Source organism: Leptopilina heterotoma, unplaced genomic scaffold, assembly GCF_015476425.1.
Source record: "Leptopilina heterotoma isolate Lh14 unplaced genomic scaffold, ASM1547642v1 Lhet_708, whole genome shotgun sequence".
Classification (NCBI taxonomy): Eukaryota; Metazoa; Arthropoda; class Insecta; order Hymenoptera; family Figitidae; genus Leptopilina; species Leptopilina heterotoma.
Window position 1 is genome coordinate 786 of NW_025111164.1, and position 27,704 is coordinate 28,489.

Genomic DNA, 27,704 nt, shown 5'->3' on the forward strand with positions numbered 1-27,704 from the left:
TTTTATGTCTACTTTATTAGAAAAAACCTTAACCTATTTACATTAACTTATTTTAACTATATTTTAACTTATTTAACTTATTTTAACTTTACTTTAACTTATTTTAACTTATTTTAACTAAATTGTAACTTATTTTAACTTATTTTAACTAAATTTTAACTTATTTTAACTTTACTTTAACTTATTTTAACGTTACTTTAACATTCGTTAACATTACTTTAACTATACTTTAACGTTACTTTAACATTACTTTAACGTTACTTTAACTATATTACATATCAGATTTTTTTATCCAACTATTATGTGAGCTATCGAATCCAAGCCATTTCACGTATACATCATTACCACGAGTCTTGAGAACTTTTTCTACGAGGTAAACATCTGGATATTGGACTTTCAGCAATTCTTCTTCGTAGAAACCATCTTCGATGGGTTGATTTTGGTAATCTTTCAGCTTGTATGTAACTGGTTTTGTTGATTTAACTTTATCCACGGTGAATACTTCCGTTGTCCAGTTGGGAGTATATCCTTTTTCAAAGATATTTTAAACTTGCTAACTCGAACTCTGTCTCCAACTTTGAATTTTGATCTTTTCAGCGGAATTCTACGTAGTTTACGGATACGTCTCAGCAGTTCTCTTGTATCTTCTACGGTGACATCTTTGGGTTTCATACCAATAGTACGATGCTTTTTATTATTGTACTTTGTCATGAGAGTTGGTAAAAGATTAATCCATTATAATTGCCTTGCAAGCTGAATTCAGGCCACATCATGTTTTTTAGAGTGCGGTTAAATCTTTCAACAATTTAGGCTTTCAAATTACTATATGTAGAATAGAGATTAATGTTAAATTCTTGCATTAAACTCTTAAATTCAGAATTGTAAAATTCTTTTCCTCTATCAGTATGCAAATTTTTTGGAATTCGGCCTTGTTGAGAATAGTTTTCATGGCCAAAGAAATATCCTTTCCATTCTTACTCTTTACAGCTACAGCCCAGGCATATTTGGAAAAAATGTCTATAACTGTGAGCATGTATTTGAAACCTTTATTAGAATAAGAATAAGGTATCATTTCAACCAAATCTGCTTGCCAGGTTTCATCGATGCCACGCATTTGAACTTTTCGACGAGGATAATTTTTTCTAGCTTGTTTATGCAGTTCAGTTACAACTGTTAATTTTTTGATCAGCCATCACTGTGAATAAATTTAGCCTCTTTGATAATGTAATTTTGCTGTGATTCAATTTCTTTAAGTTTTTCGTTCACCCTATCCTCGATAATTCGGATATAAAGATTCAAATCATCAATAGCTGATCTTAAAGAAGATGTAATTTGAAAAACTGTTTTTATCTCGTTTTTAATAATTTTCTGTGCAAGTCTTAAATTTACAGCGTCTTGTTGCTCTTCAGCGTCTTGAACGTTGCAAAGTCTTTTGTTATCAATGTCGTATTGTTCACTTTGAGTAATTTTAAAACCAATTCCAGAAGGTCCAGGAAGTCCACGACTTGCAAGAGGCCGTGACAAGGGATGTCCAAACACATCAATGCTCATTTTAATACTAAGCTTTATTTGCTTGTACTCTCCTAATATATAATGCGAGCTTCACGTAGTTCTTCGATGATTGACATAATTTCATTATTATGGCTTGGATTACCAGCTTGCTGTGATGCTACAAGCAGACGTAAACGGTCAACTAGTTCATTGGGATCATCCCAATAGATGTAGTCTGGGTTAAATTGTTTCTTTGAAATCATAAATTGAGGTAATTTCTTTCCAAGCTTCTTCTTCTTCTTCAAAACACCACTACCCTTTTTTGGCGTACCCTTAAAAAGTTTTGAAATGACAACAGTGTATTTAGAACTCCTGGTTACGTTGACAAGTCCACTGGAACTATAATTTTTTCGGTGTGCATTTGTAGCTACAAGAATTTCTTTATAATTTTCCAAATCATCTGAACTTATTAATGCAGGATTAGGTTCTTGTCGAAATAAAAGTTCAAGCAACCTAGCAGTTTTTAAATATTTTTTCTTTCCAGCAAGTTGAATATGTGAACCTTCTAAATCAACTGGTGTATCACCAATAATAAAAGAACCATTAGGAAGCTTACGTACTCCATAAACCATATCTAAAAAACTTTTCCTATTTTTATTCAATAATTGAATAAATTTATTTGTCAAATTTTCATAATTAAGTTCTTCTCCTTCTTCAAACTTGTTGCTCTTATCAAATAGACTGTCATTGAGTAGTGTTTTATCAAATTCCTCTTCCTCATCAACAGCAGTTGAGAAAGAAAAATCATTTTCCTCCTTTTTAACTTTTTCTTTTTTAATATTTTTGAAAGGTATGTCAGTTATGTTCACCAGCTTTTCCAGGGGTGTTACTATTGGTTGAAAAGTTTCTTTCAATACTGTTTCTGCAGCCTCTTTACCCATTTTGAGTAAACGATGTTTCCGCCTAATAGCATCACTTGCTTTTGCTATTTGACGAAGCGTTTCTTGCTCTTTTCGATACATGTTTTCTTCGAGACAAGATAAACTATACTAATGAAAAATTCAATGAACTTCTTGTATTTATAGTGAAATGAAGCAATCAAATCCTCTTCTATATCTTCCTTCATTAAAATTACGGTCCTTATCAATAACAACAAATCCATATTTGTCAGATTTCCAACATTCTGAACATAAATCGCGAAATTGAGTATAACTCATATCTGTATTAACATGATCTTCGTATACATGTTTCAGATTCTTTTCATCTTGTCTAAATAGAACCAATAAATTAACATTATCTCGAACTAGATGTTTAGGAATACGAGCATACGTTTGACATAAATAGAAACTGTCAACGTTTACATGTCTGCCCATACAAAAGAAAGCTCTAACATTATCTTGCTTTTCACAAGCAATGTCATCAAAAACGAATATTGAATTTGCTTTAGCATCTTTTGGAGATACTACTTCTTCATGTTCACTAAATGGAAAATACTCAACACCATCTACCTGACTGATTACATTTTCTAAAAATTTATATTTCGGTTGCTGTAGAGATTTAGAGTAGAGGTAAATATTTTCAAAACTTAGACCATTTGGATGTATTATTAGGGAAAGAAGAGCATTTGTTTTACCACAATTTGAGGGGCCACAGAAAACTGCTCGAATGCTGTCTGAAAACAGACTACCATGACGTTTAATCTTTTTTTCATTAGTTTCAACATCTATACTAGAGATTGGCAGTGCGACAGGTTGTTTCGTGAACTGCATCTTGACAGTAACTGCTTGAAAATCTATAAATACCCAGCTTTTATAGTCAATTTGTCAGTTTCACGTCAACCATTGTAGAGTGAAGTATGATTATGCATCAGGAGGTGAAAAAAGGTCGCTATCAAGGAAAAGGTTTAATTAATCGTATCATCAATAGTTTACCGTTTGAGTTACATTTACCAGGATACCAATTTTGTGGGCCTGGTACAAAGTTGGCTAAGCGTTTGTCACGAGGTGACCAAGGAATTAATCCACTGGACGCTGCATGTAAACAACACGACATTGCTTATTCGCAAAATCGTGAAAATATTCAAGCTAGAAACGAAGCAGATAAAGTATTAGCTAAGAGAGCTTGGGAACGTGTTACAGCTAAAGATTCTGGTGTAAGTGAAAGAGCAGCTGCTTTAGCTATATCCGGAACCATGAAAGCTAAATCAAAGTTAGGCATGGGAATGAGAAGAAAAAGAAAATCATCTATAAAGAAGAAGAGTAAAACAATGTGTAAGAAGAAGCAAATAGCGCTAAGAAAAATTGTTGATGCTGCACGAAAAAGTATGGCTCCTGGTAATAATGCTGAAGAATCAATTCGAGCAGCTATAGTTGGTGCACGAAAAGCAATAAAAAATGTTGGTGGTAAATCCAAAATTTTATCACCTAGAATTCTTCCTGTACCTACTAAAGTAGGTGGAATTTTACCGCTAGTTCCAATTTTTGCTGGACTTAGTGCTTTAGGAGCTCTTGCTGGAGGAGCTTCAGGAATAGCAAGGGCTGTTAATAAGGCTAAAACAGCTAGTGAACAGCTTGCAGAAGCTCAACGTCACAATAGATCCATGGAAGCCATATCACTTGGAAAGGGATTACACCTTAAACCTTATCGACAAGGACTTGGTCTCCACTTGAAACCCTACATTCAAGGAAAAGGAATTAAAAAACGAGCATCAAGAAAGAAGAAGAAACGAGCATTAAGAAAAAAGAGAACAACAAGAAGGAAAACAAAAAACTTGTTTTGAAGCTACCTCACCGTCCATTAACTGACTTTGATCTGTGGAAGCATGCCAAAGCTGTCAAAATACCGCATTTTCGTGGTATTTTTATGCGAAATGAACTACCTGTAAGTGGTCCTTACAAGTATGAATCAGGAATAATTAATCTTGATAATAAAGAAGGTGCTGGAACACATTGGGTAGCATATAAAAAATTCAAAAACAAAATAATGTATTTTGATAGTTTTGTCAACCTTGCTCCACCAACAGATCTTGTCATTTACTTGGGTGATGGTAGCTTAATAAAATATAATCATAAAAAATATCAAAATTATGATACATTTGTATGTGGACACTTGTGTCTCAAATTTTTGTGTAATCAACTAAATATTAAGAGTTGTTTTAACCTTTATAAGACTATGTAACACCTGTAAGCTTTCAGTATAAAATCTGACAGCAACATGAGTGATTCGTTTACTTTAACGTTAACAGGAAATTCTTCAGTTCTGGGAGCTGAATATTTCCCTCCAATAGAACTAAATTCAAATAAAAGTTATGTACTTGGTCTTGTCGAACTATTGACTTTTAATTCAATTCCCAATATTGATAAAGGAAATAACAAGTTTTACGTTGGAAATCAAGTAATTGATATTCCAACTGGAAGTTATGAAATTAAAGATATTGAATCATATTTACAAAATTCTGTAAAAACTGGAACTGTTATTAGTATAAAACCTAATAATAATACATTACGCAGTATTGTTGAATCTAATTTACCAATTGATTTTAAACCTAAAGATTCGATTGGTAAGTTGTTGGGATTTACATAACAGAAACTATCATCTCATAGAGCACATATTTCTGATTTACCTGTAGCCATTTTAAAGGTTAATTCAGTTAGAATTGAGTGTAATATCACATCTGGAGCGTATATAAATAACCAAAAACTTCACACTATACATGAATTCTTCCCCAGCGTTCCACCAGGATATAAGATTGTGGAAGTGCCTGCACACGTCATTTACCTTCCGATTGCCACCAAGACAATACATAATATACAACTGCGAATTGTCGATCAGGACGGTGATTTAATCAATTTTAGAGGAGAAACTATAACAATTCGATTGCATATAAAGTCTTTGTAATGGGAATCGTTTATAATCAAAGAGCTGTTGTTGGTGGAAACTATAAAAGTCAGACAACATGCAAGAATCCAATCAGTCTAAATTTATCTCACAAGGTGTTAACACCTCAGAATCGCCTCTTTCTGCAAGAACTAGGTCTAAAAGTTCAAGGAAAGAAAATAAGACAACAAGACAATTAATCTACATATTTTTTGGTTGCTGTTGCAATAAAAATGGACGAACTTCTCAATATTCCAGCAGCAGTGAATTTCGATGAGTCAATAGCTCATTATGAAATTCATGCTCATCAACCATACGCATCTTCATCTTTTAACAATAGCGATGAAATTCGAATCGCAGTACAACATCAAGACTTGTGCATTTTACCTAGTAAAAGTTCATTACACATTTTTGGTAGATTAACTAAAAATGATGGAATTACTCTTACACAAAACGTACATTTAAGTAATAATGCTGTATGCTTTTTGTTTGATGAAATTCGCTATGAACTAAATGGTATTGAAATTGATCGCTGCAAATACGTTGGACATACTACAATCATGAAAAATTAACAAGAGCACGTTCTGACGTAAATGCCGTAATTCAAACAGGACAAGGAGGGGATGAGGAATTTAAAATTTCCATCAATAAACTTGAATGGATGGTTCCATACGTTTTACCTTCTGACAATAACAAAGTTAAACTGTTAAAATATATTGAAAAGGATCCATTAATTTCAATAAGTTTTAGGTCGTGGGAAATGTATGAGTATCCTTTAATTCCTACAAGTTCAAAAGTTTTGTGGCAAATTAAAACATCAACGCAATTAGAGAAACCTCGTTATGTTATTGTTGGATTTCAAACAGCGAGGAAAGATAAACGAAAAAAATATGCCTGTCATTTTGACCATTGTAATATTATAAATGTTAAACTCTTTTTAAATTCACAATATTATCCTTACGGAAATTTAAATTTAAACTTTGATCAAAATCAGTACTTTCTACTTTATGAAATGTACGCTAATTTTCAATCATCCTATTATGGTAAAGATTCAAAACCTATTTTAACAAAGGATATTTTTAAAAGTCTATTTCCTCTAATTGTTATTGATTGTTCTAAACAAAACGAGTTTTTAAAACAAGCATCAGTTGATGTGAGATTAGAATTTGAAGCAGGAATCAACATGCCAGCCGAGACCACCGCCTATTGCCTAATCATCCATGACCGCGTCATACAATATAAGCCAATCAGCGGCGTTGTAAAGAAACTATTGTAAATGAGTGGGGATAATGTGGTAGTGGTGGGAGGTGATTACTATAAAAGCAGCTGCTCTCGGCTAGAAATTCATTTCTGCTTCAAAAATGGAGTTTATCGTAGACGTTCAAGGTTTTAAAAGAGCCAACAACGAGTTTGTCTTTAAAGAGTTGGCGATACTTCCTCTTCAACCAGATGCACAGCCTCTCGTTTATCTTTTTGAACCTCCTTGTCCTTGGAATTCACTGCCAGGACGCTACAAAAGTGAAAATCTTTGGCTAACACATAATTACCATGGAATCCATTGGACAGCTGGAGACGTCTCATACGATGAACTTCGACCAATTCTACAAGATATACTTCGAAGTGCAAGTGTAATTTACGTTAAAGGTTTAGAAAAAAAGAATTGGCTAGAAAAATATTTACTCAACGTACAAAACTTGGAAGATTTTAATTGTCCATCGTTGAAAAAAATTAAGTCTGATTTATTAACGACGTGTACGCATCATACTTTTTGTAGTGAAAATTGTGCTGTAAAAAATGTTAAAATTCTACGCGATTGGTTTTTGGATCCTCCAAACCAATATATAAGTGCTATTTCTAATGAAATTGATGAAACTGACTCTACTTTAAAATCTTTTTATGAAAATTGTGAATCTTTTTTGTAAAATTTAGTTATTAAGTTATTAAAAATAAATGTTATGAATTTAAAACAATGCTTCTTAATTTCAAAAACAACCTATCCTTTAAAATTTAATTTAAATTCTTTTATAATTTCTGAAAATAAAACTTATTCTAATTCTGAAAAATAACTTATACTAAGAGAAGGAGGAAAGTAAATTTAAAACCAATTTATAAGTAAAACTTTGTGTGTTTATTTTATCAAAATTTTTTAAAATATATATACATTTTCTTTTTACAATTTATTGTAACAATTTAAATTCAACAACATTAAATGGTCCTCCAAGATACTTCATTTGAAGTTTCTTCGATATCGCAGCTTCTTTCATCATGTCCAAGGTGGTGGGTTCATCCTCAAAGAGCTTGATGAATCTTGTTGTATGTGACGAAATCAGCATCAATCTCAACTATGATCCTAGGTCCATATTTGGTCTGGACCTTCTTCATTTTTGAGACGTAGTACAGTCCATCTTTCATCAATTCCGCGAGCGGTTTCGTCGGCAGGTAACCTTCAAAACGTCCAACGGAGTTAACTTTTTCTAGATCCATTTTTAATATGTTTGAAACTAGAAGAAAACCTTAAACAAAAGAAGAGAAACAAAGAACTGTAATTGAAATAAACCTGTAATATAAATATAATTCAAAACATAACATAATGCTGAAAAAAGAACTTAGAAAATTTATCTGAAAAAAAAAAAAAAGAAATTTAGCAAAATAAAATTTTAAAACAACCTAAAAAATTAGAGCAAACAATAAAAAGCCTTTAAAAAAACTTATAACAACCAAAGCAACCTGTAAATAAACCTGAAATGCAAACTTAAAAGATAAAGCTGAAAAGAAATCTTATAATAAAAAAAAAAAACTAAATGAAACTGAAAAAACTTAGAACTAAACCTGAAATGTAAACAGAAAACCTGTAAGTAATATAAAAATCTTAGAAATAAACCTGAAATGGAAACAAAAAAAAAACCTGGAAATAAAGTTAAAAAAAACTTTGAAATAAACCTGAAGTATAAACAAAAAAAACCTGGAAATAAAGCTAAAATCTTTGAAATAAACCTGAAATTGAAAGGTAGAAAGAAGCTGAAAAGAAATTATAAAATGGTTAACTTATTACACTTACTGCTAATTCTAGATCCTGAAATAAGAATGATCTAACAGCTTTGAAACTCGCCTTATATAACCTGAACCCCACTTTTTTCTTCAACCCCACCACACTCTTGAATGCGCACGCAGAATTACCCCCACTATAATATACGCTCAAGTTATGCGCGTTAAAATTAATGGAAATAAAAATAAATACGTAAATTGATGAAAAACCTTTTTATTTAAAAATTAAACTTGATAGTTTTAAGGCTACGAATTATCTTCTAGAATCTCCGACATCTAAAAATTAAAGATATTTTGAAAGTTAATTTAAATTAGAATAATATTTGATAAAGTTAAAATAAAATAAAAATTCCTAACTAACTTCCTTAGGATCGATATCTATTATCAGAACGTCATCATCATCATCATCATCATCATCATCATCATCATCATCATCATCATCATCGCTTATGATGATTGTCTCCCCCGCACTGTCGTATCCGTCATTATCGTCATCTTCATTGTCATCGCCGTCTTCCTCATAATCATTATGAGCGAACTCATCATAAATAATGATAGCGGAAGTATCATCATCGTCATCATCATCACCACCACCATCATTGGCATCATCATCATCACCATTTTCATAATAATTCACATATTCATTAATAATAATAAAATCATTGTCATCATCATCATCTGGTTCCAGACCCTCTCGACAATTTAAAAGAGGATTGATGTGATCCATTTTATCAAATATTATTTCTACAAACAGAAAATGTTTACTATAAAACAAATTTAACTTATTAAATAAATAAAAAGTAAAATAATAATAATAATACGACAAATTAAAAAAAAACAGAATAAGATGGGAAAGAGAAACAAATACAATATTTGAATAAAAGGAAGAAAGAAACGTTATGAAAGAATGATCTGAAAAAAACGAGAGATAATGTAGAAGAAGAAAGTCAAACTGAAATAAAAGAAATAACTAAAAAAGAAGAATAAAAACTGAAAGAAAAAGAGAAAAATATAATTAGAATAAATAACTAAAAAGAAAAATAAAAACTGAAAGAAAAAAAAATAAAAATAATTCCTAAAAAGAAAAAATTAAAACTGAACTAAACGAGAAATAACTAGAAAGAAAAATCAAATAAAAGGGAAATATGATAAATTGAATTAAAAGAAATTACTAGAAAATAAAAATTAAATAATTGTTGAAAATCTGAAAGAGAGAACTGAAAAAAGTATTGAGCTAAAGGAGAGAGAGAGAGAGAGAGACCTATAAGACAGATGGCTGTAAGAGAGAAAGAAAAAAACTGTAAAAGAAAGAGAAAAAAGACCTGTAAGAGAGAAAGAGAGAATAAGGAACTGTAAGAGAGAAAGATAGAGTTAAAAGTCCTGTAAGAGAGAATCGGGGAATAAAGAACTGTAAGAGAGAAAGATAGAGAAAAAAGTCATGTAAGAGAGAATCGGGAGAATAAAGAACTGTAAGAGAGAAGACCTGTGAGAGAGAATAAAGAAAAAAAATACCTGTAAGAGAAAAAAAAAAAAAGATCTGCAAGAGAGATAGAAAAAAATGCATTTAAGAGGGGCAGAGAGAGAAAAAAGTCTTGTAAGAGAGAAAGAGAGAATAAGGAACTGTAAGAGAAAAAAATAGAGAAAAAAGTCTTGTAAGAGAGAAAGAGAGAATAAGGAACTGTAAGAGAGAAAGATAGAGAAAAAAGTCTTGTAAAAGAGAAAGAGAGAATAAGGAACTGTAAGAGAGAAAGATAGAGAAAAAAGTCCTGCAAAAGAGAATCGGGAGAATAAAGAACTGTAAGAGAGAAAGATAGAGAAAAAAGTCATGTAAGAGAGAATCGGGAGAATAAAGAACTGTAAGAGAGAAGACCTGCAAGAGAGAATAAAGAAAAAAAAATATACCTGTAAGAGAAAAAAAAATATCTGCAAGAGAGATAGAAAAAAAATGCATTTAAGAGGGGCAGAGAGAGAAAAAAGTCTTGTAAGAGAGAAAGAGAGAATAAGGAACTGTAAGAGAGAAAGATAGAGAAAAAAGTCCTGCAAGAGAGAATCGGGAGAATAAAGAACTGTAAGAGAGAGAATAATGAAAAAATATCTGTAAGAGAAAAAAAAAAGTCTCGGAAGACAGAAAGCAAAAAAAACTGTAAGAGAGAGAATAATGAAAAAATATCTGTAAGAGAAAAAAAAGTCTCGGAAGAGAGAAAGCAAAAAAAAACTGTAAGAGAGAATAAAGAACTGTAAGAAAGATAAAGAAAAAAAAGTCCTGTAAGAGAGAATCGAGAGAAGACCTGCAAGAGACATTCACCTGAAACGATGGAAGCTGAAAAAAGAATGAGTGTGGTGGCTGGCGCACTGCACTCACTCACCGTTGTGATCTCCACCACGGCGCTCCCCACCACAGCACTCCCCACTATGCATCGCTAGTGGAGTGAAAGCAGCATACCCATGCGGTCGTTTCCGTAATTAATATTTGTGTTGGTGTGAACTTGAAAATTTATTATTTACATAATCTCAATTTAACTGGATTCCTTTAAATTCAATACATAAAAATGTAATTATTTATTTGGAATTTCCATTTTTTTTTACAAATTTAAAATATAAACAAACTAAGTCAAAAGCTACTTATTAAAATAAATTCTTAAGTATAAATTATTGAAAATATAAATTATAATAATAAGAATAAAGATTCAGAAACATACTTGATTGAAGTTTTGTTAAATTATTGTTAAAAGAAATTCTATAACAAATAATTTTACGAAAATAAATACAAGTGAGAAGCATTTAATAAAACATTTAATTATTCTGTAGGAAATAAGTTAGTGTTATAGAATTTCTTTTAACAATTTATCTATAGAACTTTAAATTGTATCAAGATAAGAATTAATTTCAAAGAAAAAATATAATATACAAAGACAGGGTTTAAACAAAGATATATCACATACTGTCATGTTCCTTTATTAGATTATAAAATACGAGACTTATCTAAAAAACAAAAAAAAAAGTTTTTTTTCTGCAAGGAAAACGTTGAAACCTTTACATAATATAATTTTCGTATATGTTCACGCACTTGTACATAAAAGTAAAACAAACTTAATAATGTTAAAATAAAGTTTTCAAATACTTTTAAGATGAAACATCTGTCCATCTCTCACGTTTTGAGAGGAAATGATACTTTAATATCAGGTTATTAAAATAAAAAGAAAAAAAAAAAGATAATGAAAAAAAAAATATAACATAAAAAGAGATTTTTTAAATATATCTCTAATTTTCTCTCACATTAGTTTTATGAAAAATAACGTTGCACTTATATCATTTTTTCTTTTAAACAGAACATAAAATAATATATGAAAAAAGAAACTTAGTTCTTCTCTAATTTTTATTCACAACAACGGTGCACTTAAATCATTTTTAAAGAGAACAAAAACTAATATATAAAAAAAAAAAAGGTTTAATGTTTCTTTAATTTTCAAAATAGTTTTTAAATGATAAAAGTTACTTTTTTTCCTTTTTATCATTTTTTAGATTTTTTGGCGTCTTCTTTTTCACTACTTTTCTTGTGCCTCTTAGTTCCATATACTTTTGCCGGTCGTGTTAATCTTTTTATGCAAGGATCATTGTCATCTAATATTATTGTTCTTGAAGTTGAAGCTGTCAACGTTGAATCTCTTACTGTTGAATGATTTAGTGTTCCAACATTCGAAGATAATTTCGATTCTGTTGTTGTAACATTCAAATTTGAAATATTTGATGCTGTCGACTTTAACATTGAAGTATTCGATGACTTTGATGTAGACGCTTCCGGCTCTGAAGCATTTCGCGCTGAAGCATTTCGCGCTGAATGGTTTGACGTTGAAATGTTCAACGTTGAAAGGTTTGGCGCTGAAGGGTTTGGCGTTGAAATGTTCAATGCTGAAAGGTTTGGCGCTGAAGGGTTTAGCGTTGAAATGTTCAACGCTGAAAGGTTTCGCGCTGAAGGATTAGCAATAGATGTTGAAGGATTTGGTCCTGAAGAAGAATCTATTGATGGTAAGTTTAAATTTTCAGGAACCAATGTTGACTTTTTCTTTTTAGAAGATGAACTCTTAGCTGAGGAACTTGAACTCGAACTGGAAGAACTCGAACTAGACGAATTTGAAGAAGAACTAGATGCCGGTGATGGTGGAGGAGGTGGTGGAGACTTGACTAGTTGATTTGTACTGATGCTTTCAGCTAACTGCGCAGAAGGCAGCTGTGGTGACTGTTGAGATTGCATGCTTAGAAGAACCTCCTTTGGAGTTGGTATATAGTCATCAATTTTATTTACTATTTTCGGGGTGTATTTCTCAACAGGCTCCCACCTAGTTTTATGCTTCAGACTGCTATTTTCGTTTTCCTGCAGAATGTAAAACAATAATTAAAAATTTGTTGAAAATTTTATTATAATTATTTCAAAGATTAGACAAATAAAATAATTTCAAAGAAGTAAAAGAAGCTAAAATTGAAGAATTAGAAATTGTTTAAATAAAAATAACTACACACAACTAACAAAATTCGTTAATAATTTTAAAATTAGATTATTGACCTAAATATTAAAACAATTTTGATAATAATTTCAAAAGAAGTAAAAGAAGCTAAAATTCAAGAATTGTAAATTGTTGAAATAAGAAATACACCAAACACCTCACAAAATTGTTTTAAAAAATCCAAAATTAGATTATTGACCTAAATATTGATACAATTTTGATTATAATTTCAAAAGAAGTAAAAGAAGCTAAAATTAAAGAATTGTGAATTGTTGAAATAAAAAATACACCAAACACCTCACAAAATTGTTTTTAAAAAATCCAAAATTAGATTATTGACATAAATATTGATACAATTTCGATTATAATTTCAAAAGAAGTAAAAGAAGCTAAAATTAAAGAATTGTAAATTGTTGAAATAAAAAATACATCAAACACCTCACAAAATTGTTTTAAAAAAAAATCCAAAATTAGATTATTGACATAAATATTGATACAATTTTGATAATAATTATTATTATTTGAAAATAAACATTTTTAATTCAAATATAATTTCATATATATATATATATATATATATATATATATATATATATATATATATATATATATATTTATACCTTATTTGCTTGAACGACTTCTGCTGGCAACTTGGGTTTTGGTTGACGTGGTTGACGTGGTTTTCGTGGTTGTGCTTGCAACACTGGTCGCGGTTGTATTTGCTGAAGTGGTCGCAATTGCAACTGTTGAGCCTGCATTGATAGCATATGTTGAGCCTGCATGTGTTGAGCCTGAAACTGTGGAGCCTGCATTTGTTGCAACTGTCGTTGCCATATTTGTTCTGGAGATGGTGGAACCTAAAATAATTAATATTAAATCAGTTAAATTTAATTTGCAAATTAAATTAATTAATATTACTAATAACTGGATGCCAGTTTCAGCTCCATTAGGTGAAGTGAGGTTAGGTTAAGTTTTTAATATAATTACATTATTAAATAAAAAAATTTATTTTATTAATATAAAATAATTAACATCAATTAAATGTTTTTGACAATTTTTTTAGAAAAATACTTACAAATTGGTTTATGAAATGGAAAAAGCGACAGAAGCAGCATTGCCCACAGTACCTCCCATTCGGATGAAAACTCTAAATAAATACAGACAAGCATGTTAGTGAAATGTAACGTAAATAATTACTAAAGTAATATTTTTTTTTAATTTATAAATGAATTATGATTTTAACACTATTCAAAAATTTATTGAACTTACCATTTTCTTGGAAGTTGGAAAACGTCCTTCCAGTTCAACAGGTTTGTGAAAAAGAATAAAAGTATTGTGAGCACATGGCATCATTACTACCAACTTTAGTTTTTCCACCAAATTAGAAATATTTAATTATGTCAACCAATACGATTCATTTCCTTATTTCCTATATTTTTCTGATTGGCTCTTGTGGACTTCTAATTTTCATGCTCCGTAATATAATGAAAATTCGGTAATTGTATGTATCATAAAAATAAGGGTGAATCCATATGAGTTAGATCATTGAAAATCTATGAATATACATATACAAAAATTATAAATATTGAACATTTAAAACTTAAACTCAGTCAATAATAATTCTATACAATTTTAACATCTATTGTAAAATTATTGTTGGTAATTGTGGTGTGAAATTTGAAATGATTCCACACTAATAAACTTGAAATTATTAAACAAAAATTTAAATATCCCGCCAAGGATTTGAAATCACTTTGTGGTGTGAAATTTGAAATCATTCCACACCAAAAGACTTGAAATTATTAAATAAAAATTTAAATATCTCACCAAGGGGGTTTAAATTGTGTAAAAATTGACGCCATCTAGCGGTGGCAGCAGAAGCTAAAACTCAGTCGGTAAAAGTAGAGCACTTATGCTAACCCACTTGAAAGTTTAAAAATAAAAAAAAAATTAAATTTCCCACCAAGGGGTTTGAATTATGCAGTGGCGCCATCTCTCGGTGGCAGCCGGAACTCAGATGTTGGTAAAGTAGAACATCCCTTGTAACCCACTTGAAAGTTTAAAAATAAAAAATTTAAATTTCCCGCCAAGTGGTTGGAATTCACATGTGGCGCCATCTCTCGGTGGCAGCCAGAACACAGATGTCGGTAAAACAGAACATCCCTTCTAACCCACTTGAAAATTCAAAAATAAAAATTTTAATACCCCTCTAAGGGGGTTTAAATTGAGTGGTGGCGCCATCTAGCGGTGGCGGCCGGTACTAAAAACTCGGTCGGTAAAGTAGAACACCCCTTCTAACCCACCTGAAAGTGAGCTATTAGGAAATCTACCTTACCGACGGTCGGTAACTGGGCCAGAACCCGTGTAGCTCTACTACTTGAATTGTAGCAAATATAAAATTTAATTTAATGCTTAACATACTCACTAAGTCTGAATATGTGAAATTTCACTTATTACACTCAGGGTTGGTGCTTTTCCTCATCTCAAAATCCCTGACTTTTCCAGCTTTTAAAACAACAATTATATTTTACTAAATTTTATTTTTAATTTTATTTTTAATTTTACCAAACTCCCTGATTTCCAGACGAAACGACTTTTTTCCTGTTCTATAACATTTCTTTAATTGTAAAATTACTCGAAAACATCAATAACTTCGTTTTTAAATGAATATTTAATCATTATTATTTTTGTACAAAAATTAAGATTTTCAAAAATTAAAAATTCAATAACATATAAAAATATTATTATAAAACATGAAGATATTCATGCTTCTCCAAAATTGAAACTATCCAAGTTTTATGAAAGGCAGAAAGACAAAGTTTAGCAATTTGTTACGAACAAAGTGCTTCACGACATAACTCATTTTCAAAACCTGATGGGGTACATTTTTCTAGATACTAGTAGAGATCATATTCTAAGGTTGCCACGCTTTTGCTCTTTTCAAATTCCCTGACTTTTACAGGTTAAAGAACAAAATTTTCCAAGGTTTTTAAAAGGAAAATTATTCAAAAACCTTAATAACTTCATTTTTAAATAAATATTTCATCATTATTATTTTTTAATAGAAATTAAGGTTTTCAAAAATTTGAAATTTCAATAACATGTAAGAATATATTATAAAACATGAAGAAACCTCCGAGTTTACCACTCGGAGTGATCATTATTTTATATTATAAAAATACAATAAAAAAATATAAAAAAACATGTAAGAATATATTATAAAACATGAAGAAACCTCCGAGTTTACCACTCGGAGTGATCATTATTTTATATTATAAAAATATTATTACTGTAATTTCTTCAAAATTATTTTCATTTCAATTCAATTCTACATTTCTGAAATTTTAAACTAAAATTCTTCTCTAAATCAATTTTTTAAAAAGTTCTTCTTTGAGAATTTTTAAATCAATTTGTGTACAATTCAATTTTACCTAAAATTTTGATTATTTTAACATTCTTCAATGAAATAAATTATAAATTAAAAACTTCAAATAATTACCAAAAAAATTCCATCAAACTTTTTGAGAAAAATTAATTTTAAATTTTCTTAAAAATCTTGTCAAGAATTTAATTATTTTCAAAAATGATAGAATTCTTCGTAAATATTCTAATATTTTCAATATTAATTTTTACGGCATGTCGATTATTCTGATATTCTTTAATGAAATATATAGTAGAAAATAAAAACTGTAAGAATTAAAGAAAAATTCAATTAACCTTTTCTTCAAAAAATGAATTCTACAGAATTGTTAATTAAAAGTATGAAAATGTGGAATTTTCTAAGATTTTAATTTAAAAACCCGTTCAAAATTCAATTATTTCTAAAAATTAACGCTATATTGCTTTCAATATTCAATAATAATCTAAGGTTTTAACTGAAATTCATTTTTAAATCAATATTTACTAGAGAAATCCACGAGAATTCAATTATTTAAATACAAATAAAATGCAAATAAATATTTTATTAATTAATTGAATGTTTTTTAAAATGTAATTTTCATAAAGAATTTTTTCAAACAAATTTTTAAGTAATTGAATTTTGTTTTTCTTTATTTTTCGGAAATTTGATTAAAATTGTATTAAAAATAATTGAAATTATCCAAAGAGAAATTAATTTTTGAAAGTAATTGAAATTTTGCCAAGAATGTTATTAAAATTTTTGAAAATATTTAAATTTCTGAAAAAAATTCATAAAGATTATTGAAACTTTGACGAGAATTTTTTTAAATTGTTTAACACAATTAAAACAAAAACACTTACTCATTTCTCACAGTTTGAAAAACTTTGAGAGGATTTTCCAGGTTATTTATGGCTTTTTCTTACAATGCTGTCCTCTGTTTTGCTGCGTCCGGATTGAAACTACACGTTGGTATGTGAAGTTTCGTCACATATATTATTTTCTCATTGTCGTACACTATTCCTCTGCCAATGCATTTAGTTTTCCTCTGGTGTGCGCACCTCATGTAGCTGCAATTATAGAAATTTAATCATTATGATGAACGTATTTTAATTTCATACTTTGAATAATAAATGAAAAAAATATTTTACCTATACGGCTTTTTTCCCTTATGCTTCTTTGGCCTGCCTGATCTGTGCCACCGGTGCTCTGACTCATAGTAACGATCTATGGTTTTGTAGTACAACAATTTTTTAGGTTTCGCTAATCGCGTACTCCTCGATGTGTCTTCTGTTAATTAAAAAAAATTATTATATTTAGAAATAACAAAATTCTTCTCCAAAATACATTTATTTTCATAAACGTCAAAAAAATTATTGTCCTAATTTTAATAATTTTAAAAAATTTTCTAATTTCAATGATTTTCAATATCTATACTATTTCGATAACATTTCCCAAAAAGAATTCAAATTTGAATTACAATTTTACTCAAATTTCACAAAACAATTTCATAATTAAAAAAAATGTTAAAAAATTCCTCTCAAACATTCAATTAATATACAAAATATTAAAATGTATCGTAAAAATTCAATTATTTCTAAAAATAATAAAATTCTTTACAGACAATTATTTCAAAGATTTTAATCAAAATTCTTGTAAAGAATTTAATTATTTTTATATAAATAAGTAAATTTTTCATGAAAATTAAATTATTTTTGAAAATGTTAACAAAATTCTTCATAAATGACAAAACTCATTACAGAATTTCAATTCTTTTTTCATACTATTTTAAATGAATTATGCGAAAAGTGCAATTGTTTTTTAATAGGGTTCCTACCGGGTACGAAACCCTTAAAGGTTAGAATTTGAAATTTTTTAATATCTTACAATTCCTGTGGAAAATCCTGTTTCAAAAATAAGATTAAAAATAGAAATTGTGCAAATAGTTTTCTTCTTTTTCTAAAATAAAAAAATAATTTTGTTAAAAAAATTGTGACTCATAAAAAAATAATGCTACATAAATGAATTTTCTATTTCTTAATATTAAAAAATTTTCTAATTTTGTTTAGAAGTAAAGAACGAAAATCCGCATAATTTCAATTTGACAAAACATAATATTTAACAAAATTTTAGTCTTATAATAAAAGGAAATGAAAAAAATTCTGATGATTTCTATTTGTCATCACAAGTTTGAATTAATTATAAAATAAAAATAATTAAAACATTAATTAATTATTTAATACTTAATAATAAAGTACAAGTTCCTGTAATCTGTTCGCAGCGAGGTTCGCAGTTTGATGTTAGATGTTGTTTGCTTTTTGTTTCTGAACTTGTTCATAATTTTTCTTTTCAAATATTTTCAATTTTAAAAATAATGTATTTAAAGTCATCGAATTTTATCAAAAAATTTCCTTTAAAGAATTTTATTATTTAGGAAAATAACTAAATTCTCTAAAAGAATTTTATTAAAATTTTTAAAATCCTAATTAAATTCTTTTGAAGAATTTTTTTGATTTTTTTTACTGATAGAGTTTCTTTCATCATTTCCATTGAAAATTTTGAAGCCAATTGAATTTTATGAAGAAGAATTTTATTAAAAGTGAATTGAAAGTAATTTAATTATTGCTAATAATTTTAATATTTATAAAAATAATTGAATTGATGCAAAAATTTCCGCCAAATAAAAATTTTGAAAATGTCGAAATAATTAGTGAAATAAAAGTACCAAGTAAAATTTGTAACGAAAGTTTTTGTATTTAGTTGTAACAAATGTAGAATTTAATTTAATTATTAACATAATCAGCTAATTAAATCCAATTATGCGTCTTAATAAAAAATTTCTATTTGTAGCAATTTTAAGATCTTGGCGTCAATAATGTTTCTAACTTATATAATTAATGAAAGTATTGACGCCAAGATCTTAAATTTGCTTCAAATAGAAATTTTTTATTAAGACGCATAATTGGATTTAATTAACTGATTATGTTAATAATTAAATTAAATTCTACATTTGTTACAACTAAATGCAAAAACTTTTGTTACAAATTTCACTTAGTAAACTTTTATTTCACTATAATTATTTCGACATTTCCAAAATTTTTACTTGGCAGAAATTTTTGCATCAAAGATGTTTTTGTTGGGATTGAAGTACTTTTTTTACTTGGCGGCGATTCTCTACCGCGAATCTTGATTACTTCAAAGCGATATTACTATTTATAAAAATAATAGAATTAATGCGAAGAATCAAGATTCACGGTAGAGAATCGATTTGCCTCATTTTTTTTGTTGGATAAAGAATCAAAAAAGAAAGAATTCAGTCAAGTTCAATTGAATATTTTTTATACTTTTTTAGAATTTAAGCTAGGAAAACCGAAAAAATATCGATTTTTTGAGATTTAGACAAACGTGGAGCATCAACTCCTAAATGGATTTTTAAAATATTCAAGAATATTATTAATTAGGTTAAAATCTCGGTATATATTTCAGGAAATTTTAATACACTTCGTATTTTTTGAAAAATTAGGATTTTTTCTCAAAAAATTGAATATTTTGACATTTAGACAAACGCAGAGACTAAACTTTTTAATGTATTAAAATTTTCTGCAAAATATATCAAGATTCTACTCCAATCAATAATATTGTAGAATATTTCACAAATCTGTTGAGTAATTTAGTCTCTAAATTTGTCTAAATGTCGAAAAATTCAATTTTTTATAGAAAAATCAAAATATTTTAATAAATACGAAGTGCATTTAAATTTCTTGCAATATATATCGAGATTTTAACCCAATTAACAATAATGTAGAATAATTCACATATCCGTTTTGAAGTTTATAGTCTCTGCGTTTGTCTAAATGTCAAAAAATTAATTTTTTTTAGAAAATTCGAAATATTTCAAAAAATACAAAGTCTATTAAAATTTCCTGCAAATATATATCGAGATTTTAACCCAATTAACATAAATCTAGAATATTTCACAAATTCGTTTAAAAGTTTAGTCTCTGCGTTTGTCTAAATGGCAAAAAATTTTATTTTTTTAGGAAAATCCAAATATTGAAATAACTGAAATATTTTTATTTTTCTCTAAGAAATTGGATTTGACATCTACATAAACGTAGAGCCTAAACTACCAAACAGTTTTATGAAAGACCCTAGAATTCAATTATGATGCAAAAAGTATTTCAATCCCAACAAAAACATTTGATGCAAAAATTTCCGCCAAGTAAAAATTTTGAAAATGTCGAAATAATTAGTGAAATAAAAGTTTACTAAGTAAAATTTGTAACGAAAGTTTTTGTATTTAGTTGTAAGAAATGTAGAATTTTATTTAATTATTAACATAATCACCTAATTAAATCCAATTATGCGTCTTTATAAAAATTTTTATTTGAAGCAATTTTAAGATCTTGGCGTCAATACTTTCATTAATTGTAAGTTAGAAACATTATTTACGCCAAGATCTTAAAATTGCTTCAAATAGAAATTTTTTATTAAGACGCATAATTGGATTTAATTAGCTGATTATGTTAATAATTAAATAAAATTCTACATTTCTTACAACTAAATACAAAAACTTTCGTTATAAATTTTACTTAGTAAACTTTTATTTCACTATAATTATTTCGACATTTCCAAAATTTTTACTTGGCAGAAATTTTTGCATCAAAGAATTTCATATATAGGAAAATAATTAAAATGTTTTGAAAAATTTATTGAAATTTTAAGAAATAATTAAAAAAATTTTAAAAAATTTTATGGAAATATTTGAAAATAATTAAATTTTTTCGAGAAATTCAATTAAGCTTGTTTCGAAAATAAATATTCAAAATAATTGAATTCTATAAATTTCTTTGACGAATATATTTAAAAATTGCATAGAAAGTAATTTGATTTTTCTATAGAATTGTTTAAAATTATTTTAAGAATAATTGAATTATTTTTAAAGAACTTTAAATTCTTGTTGAAATTGTATTTTATGAAAATTTTTGAAAATAATTAAATTCGTTCATGTAATTTTATTTCAATTTGATTAAAAATAATTTCATTTCTGCAAAGAATTTTTGTATTTATAATATACAAAATTATTATTTATTTTATTTTATTTTATTTTATTTTAATCATAAACGGGTTTAAATAAATAAGCCCTTTCGTACAGAAGTACTTAATGTAATTAGCACACAGTGCATACAGTAAACTAATTATTTAAATTATAATGCTAGGTTTGTTTATAACATTCAATTAATTATTAAATAGTATTTGTGGCAGATTGGAACTGAACCTTAATAAAGAGTTATCAAAGAAATTGATTGAGTTACTAACTAAGTTCGCCTCTCTACTCAATCTAGTAATAACAGAGTTATTACCATAATTTGTTTTGTGAAATTGTAATTTAAATAAGTATGGGTTTCTCGATGATCTAGTTGGTACAAATAAGTTAATCGTTGATAAGAGTGTAGAACAATTTGTAATACCAGATAGTAACTTAAACATAAACATTAAGTCCGCATACAAAAATCTTGTTTTAATTTGAGGCATATTTAAGCGTGCACGCAAGGCGTCATAATCATGATCAAAAAAATTAAACTGTAAATTCAACTGTCTTGCAGCAAACCTAATAAAGCGATTTTGAACACGTTCCAATCTTATTAATTGATAAGAGTAATAAGGCACCCAAATAACACATGCATACATCAAAATACTCATGACAAAAGAAAAATAAAGAACCTTAAGTGTACGCTCATTATGAAACGAAGCAGAATTTCTCATGACAAAGCCCAGAGACCTCAGAGCTTTACTGATTACTACAGAAATATGACCATCAAATGTCAAAGAACTGTCAAGTATAACACCAAGGTCACTGACCTTAGTTAAACGCTCTATTTCATCCACACCAATGAAATACAAATAATGAGAAGTACTTAAATTTCTGGAGAAGGATATAACCGAACACTTCCCAACATTGAAGGTCATATTGTTCTTAAGGCACCATTTGCTAAGGTTATTCAAGTCAGATTGTAATTCAAAATAGTCCTGATCATTTTTAATTATTTTGTATAATTTAAGGTCATCTGCGTATAATAGAAAAAAACTATTTTTAATGGATAATTTAATGTCATTGATGTATAAAATATATAAAAGAGGACCTAAGTTTGAACCCTGGGGAACACCAGATGTGGATAAAAAGGGAATAGAAAAACTATTCCTGAATCGCACTGATTGATATCTATCTTGTAAGTAGCTCTTAATAAATTTTAATAAATTGTCATGAAAACCCAGGGCTCCAAGCTTTGCCAGAAGAATACCATGGTCAACTCTATCAAACGCCTTCGAAAAATCTGTGTATATAACATCAATTTGTATCCTCTCCTCCATAGTTGTTAATAAAAAATCAGTAAAAATACCTAAGTTAGTTATCGTTGATCTATTTTTCACAAATCCGTGCTGTTCATCAATTATAATGTTACATACTGAAGCATAAATAAAATCAAATAGTAAACTTTCAAAGACTTTCGCAATACAGTTAAGGAGTGTAATTGGCCTGTAGTTTTTAACATTCTTATTGTCATCCATTTTGTAAACGGGAACCACGATACCTTTTTTCCACTCATAAGGAAAGGTGGAACTATTAATAGATTTATTAAATATAATATATAACGGTTCAAGAAATGAAACAGAACAAGAACGGAGGAGGAGAGGTGGTATGTTATCTGGTCCTGCAGACTTATTAATGTCAAGATTTTTAATTTTATCAAGAATATCATTCCTTGAAAAATGAATGTTTTTAAAATTTAAATCAATATTTGATGTAGTTTCAGAATAAGTATGCTGGTCAACAGACGCAGTATAGACTGATTTAAAAAATTTTGCAAAAAGGTTACTTATATCCTCATCACTATTTGAGCATTCTTCTGCAAAGTACATTTCATTAGGATAACGTGATGTTTTACGTAAAGAATTAATATAATTCCAAAAAAATTTGACATTATTAATAATTGAATTTTCAGTATTATGTAGATAATTCGAATAACAAACTTTTGATACAATTTTACATTGGGCTCTCAAACTTGAAAAAACTAAATAATCTTTATTATTCTTAGAATGTTTATAATTATAATGTGCGACTTTTTTATCAATTATAAGTTTCCTCAATTCTGGTGTAACCCAATGTGGATAATGAGATGAGAAAGTTGTTTTTATTGGTACAAACATATCTATTGCAGTGAATAACCGTCCATAAAAAATCTCCAACATAAGGTCGACGTCAGGTACATTTAATTCTGTATGCCAATCAATTTGAGTCATGTAGAGATTAATAGCTGCAAAGTTTGCATTTTTGAAATCATAAATAATTACATTTGCATTACTATTAACCTGTGAGTTATCATAAGCATCAACATTACTCATAACAATATTTACAATCAATGGTGGATGATAAGCATCCATTGGCAAAATGTGTTCTGCAGCGGTATCCAAAGAGAAACACTTTGAATTACAAAATACTAAGTCCAACAATGAGTCGTGGGCATTAGTGAAAGTATTAACCTGATGTAAATTTACAAAGTCACAAGTATCAGAAATTGTCGACAAAATTGTTTTATGTTTTGTAACCGAAAAATTATATAAATTATTTAAAGTGCATATAGGTCCAACGTTACTAAGATTCCATTTTAAAAAAGGTAAATTAAAATCGCCGAGTATACACAGTTTAGCATTAGGATAAGAATACGCAACACTCTCAATGATTTGACACATATCAGAATACTTATCAGTTTCAGAATTCGGTGGTATATAAAAACAACCAAAAATAAACAAAATAGAATTTATAGAAAGCTTTATAAAAATGTGTTCAACAGATACTGAATTAGTTGCTATAAGAGAACTATTAAAAAATCTCTTCACAGCAATTAGGACTCCACCACCTCTCCTTCCTGTACTCGTAGACACACATCTGTCAAAACGAAAAACATCAAAATTATCGAATCCAAGTTCTGGAGTGCCAATGCCAGGATGTAACCATGTTTCTGAGAAAACTATAATGTTAAATGGTGAAAGATGAATATTCTGACGCAAAACCTCTATCTTTGTACGCAAACCTCTAATGTTTTGATAGTAAATTGAAGGAAATACTATTACTCCTTCATTGCAATAATTAAATTGTTGCGCGAAGAATTTTATTAAAAATTTAAAAAAAATTTACTTTGAATTCTCCTTGTTTCCCTTACCATTATTTTTATGACTTTCGTTTTCTTTTTCCTCTTTAATTAAGTCAAAATCTTCATCGCTTTCACTTTGCTGTGCGATCTCCTCTTCATCAGAGTCTTCAACTTCATCATAATTTTCGTTATTTGGAAGAACAGTCTCTCTCTCTCGTAAAGAATATCCTTCCTTTCAGGATAACCACTTGATAAACCTATAAATGTTTTATAGTCATTAAAACTTGATAATATCATTATTTTATATCATAAAAATATTATTACTGTAATTTCTTCAAAATTATTTTTATTTCAATTAAATTCTTCATTTATATAATTTTAAACTAAAATTCTACTTTAAATCAATTTTTTAAAATAATTTTTGAAAAAGTTCTTCTTTAAGAAATTTAAAATTTATTTGTGTATAATTCAATTCTAACTAAAATTTCGATTATTCTAACAAAATTCTTCGCAAGAATAATTCATGGATTATTATTTTCAGAATTAATGAAACTCTCAGCAGGAATTTAATTATTTTCAAAAATGATAAAATTCTTCGTAAACATTCTATTTTTTTCAATATTAATTTTTACGTAATGTGGATTATTCGGATATTCTTTAATTAAATATATATATGAAAATAAAAACTTTAAAAATTAAAGAAAAATTCAATTAACCTTTTCTTCAAAAAATGAATTCTACAGAATTGTTAATTAAAAGTATGAAAATGTCAAATTTTCTAAGATTTTAATTTAAAACCCTCTTAAAAATCAATTATTTCTAAAAATTTACGCTATATTGCTTTCAATATTCAATAATAATCTAAGATTTTAACTGAAATTCATTTTTAAGTCAATATTAATTATTGATATTATTATAATTTATATTAAGTAAAACTTTTTACCTGGTTGTGGTGAAGGAGGTGAATAATCGGAGTTCATTGGTTCAAATATTTCTGGAAAACGATGAATATTGCTCTAGTTTATTAGTATAATTTTGAGAAAATACTTTTTAATCAAATTGTCTGTCATTTGAAATAATTCAAACACTAAAAACATTGTACATGCTAATAATGTTTAAGAAAAATTAATTTTAATTCTTTTCCAATAATAAAAATAAATATTAGTGGATTATTTTTCAAGGAACTTTTAAGCAGAAAGATTTTTTACTTTAACACGTGCATCCATAAAACTGAGAAAAATTTTTTATTATTATTAACGAATTAATTCTACTATTTTTAATACTTTTTTCATATTTTAAATATTAAAAAATGCATTTATTTACCTCAAATATGTGCCCGTAATAAATCAACGAACATTCAACAGCAGATTAACAGTAATTTTTTTTTGCACTTGCAGCATCCATTAGTACGCAATTCTTTATAACCGTTATTTCTTTTGTAACCTTTTTGTTGATTAAAAAAATTCACGCGTTCCGCTAATTGGACTTTCCGTTGGTTCCAATTCCACGAACTAGTGTCATGGCGCTTCAAATCATACCTGTCAATTTTCATGTTGGTAACGTTTTGTAATCCGTTCAGTGTGGACGGATTCGTATTTTTTTCATTAAAAAAGCAAGGAGAAAACATGTACACAATAAAACTATGAGTAATTATTTATAAAAAAAATGTTTACTCATATACATAAAGATTGATTGAACAAAATATAAATAATAAAGACACATTAAAAAAACATATAAAACATCTGTCAATCTTTTAAACAATTGTTTAGAAAAACTAAAAAATCTTATTTAAGTTAGTCAACTATGAAAAATATTTTACATTGTTAATAACAATGAAATCACAAATGATTTGTTGTCTTTTTCAGTGAATTCAAATCTCTGAGTGTGCTGCTTTTAAATGAAAAAGTGTGATACTTAAAAATTTCATATTTATGCACTATTGATAAAATATAATTATAATGTTATGAAATAAGAAAAACTTGAACTTATTAAGTAATAAATTGAAGGAAAATGGTGTATAATACTAAGCCACACCTTGCTCCACGCCCATCAACCAATTAACTTACTGGGATTTTCTAGAAATGGAGATATATATGAATGTCAAACTTCCCCCACAGCACCGAAATTTTCCTAAAAATTTATTAAATATTTACTTGCAATATTTGGCATATTTAATTGAAAAGTTTAGTGAAAATTGTGTAAAGATTTAAATGTCCCGATTAAATGTTTAGTGTGAAATTTTCGTGAACGTTTAAATGAACGGATTCATTTTAGAAAATTTTTATAAAACTTTGCTCGAAAATTCGTATGGAATTACGCACGAAATGTTAGCAAACAATTTAGACCAATTTCCTTACGAATTTCGTACGAAATTCAAGTGAACTACAACCGAATTAATCTGAAAAATTTATAAAAATTTCTGCTCGAAAATTCGTAAAAAATTCCGCACGAAATGTCAGCTAAAAATTTCGTCCAAATTTTCTTACGAATTTCGTATGGAAATTTCTCCGGAAATTTTTGAAAGAATTTTTAGCTGACATTCCCTGTGGAATTCCATACGAATTTCCGAGAAAAATTTTATAAAAATTATTCACATAATAAATCCGTTCGTAATTCGCTCGAATTTCGTACGAAATCCGTATAAGTTTCACCGAAAATTTTTAAAGGAATTTTTAGTTGACATTTTCTGCTGAATTCCATACGAATTTCCGTGCAGAATTTTATAAAAAAATTTCAAAATAAATGTGTTCGTAATTTGCTCGAATTTCATACGAATTTTGTATGAAAATTTTGCCGAAAATTTTTGAAATAATTTTTAGCAGACATTTCATGCAAAATTGCATACGATTTTCCGAGCAGAATTTTCTAAAAATTTTTAAAAATAAATCCGTTCGTAATTCGATCAAATTTCATACGAATTTCGGATTGAAATCCCGTTGATAATTTTTGAATAAATTTTGAAAAGAATTTCCGTCCGAATTTCCAAACGGATTTCCGAACTAAATTTTTTTTTTAAAATCCATTTTGAAAAATCTGCGTAAGAATCTGGCCAGATTCGTATACGAATCATTTTAACCTGCGTAGGAAACTCATTTTTCTTCGTGTACTTTTAAATGCTTATTGCTTTAATTAAAATACAAATATTGATGCAAAATTATATATTCTTTAAAGAATGTAGAGCAAGAAAAGTTAATTTTATATCTAGATTTCCTTTAAACTGAAGATCTCGAAATCGCTATT

At 28.1% G+C, this 27,704-nt stretch overlaps 2 protein-coding genes across 2 annotated transcripts; both read right to left on the reverse strand.

Moving 5' to 3' along the window:
- Positions 1-271: 271 nt before the first annotated feature.
- On the reverse strand, positions 272-711 carry LOC122510600. Its single transcript, XM_043625372.1, has 2 exons — positions 618-711; positions 272-528 (listed from the first exon to the last, which is right to left on the reverse strand). Exons 1-2 carry the CDS (start codon positions 709-711, stop codon positions 272-274), a joined length of 351 nt encoding a protein of 116 aa, XP_043481307.1.
- An 11,212-nt stretch (positions 712-11,923) lies between these two features.
- On the reverse strand, positions 11,924-14,267 carry LOC122510601 (uncharacterized protein DDB_G0271670-like). Its single transcript, XM_043625373.1, has 3 exons — positions 14,184-14,267; positions 13,535-13,771; positions 11,924-12,784 (listed from the first exon to the last, which is right to left on the reverse strand). Exons 1-3 carry the CDS (start codon positions 14,265-14,267, stop codon positions 11,924-11,926), a joined length of 1,182 nt encoding a protein of 393 aa, XP_043481308.1.
- Positions 14,268-27,704: the final 13,437 nt, after the last annotated feature.

Excerpts from the sequence above, each read along its gene's own strand:
- LOC122510600 (XM_043625372.1), bottom strand. The coding sequence starts at position 711 with ATGACAAAGTACAATAATAAAAAGCATCGTACTATTGGTATGAAACCC. Across the intron at positions 529-617 it reads AGAACTGCTGAGACGTATCC|GATATACTCCCAACTGGACA; the intron begins GTAAACTACGTA and ends TCTTTGAAAAAG.
- LOC122510601 (XM_043625373.1), bottom strand. The coding sequence starts at position 14,267 with ATGATGCCATGTGCTCACAATACTTTTATTCTTTTTCACAAACCTGTT. Across the intron at positions 13,772-14,183 it reads TTCCAACTTCCAAGAAAATG|GTTCCACCATCTCCAGAACA; the intron begins GTAAGTTCAATA and ends TAATTATTTTAG. Across the intron at positions 12,785-13,534 it reads AAGTCGTTCAAGCAAATAAG|GAAAACGAAAATAGCAGTCT; the intron begins GTATAAATATAT and ends TACATTCTGCAG.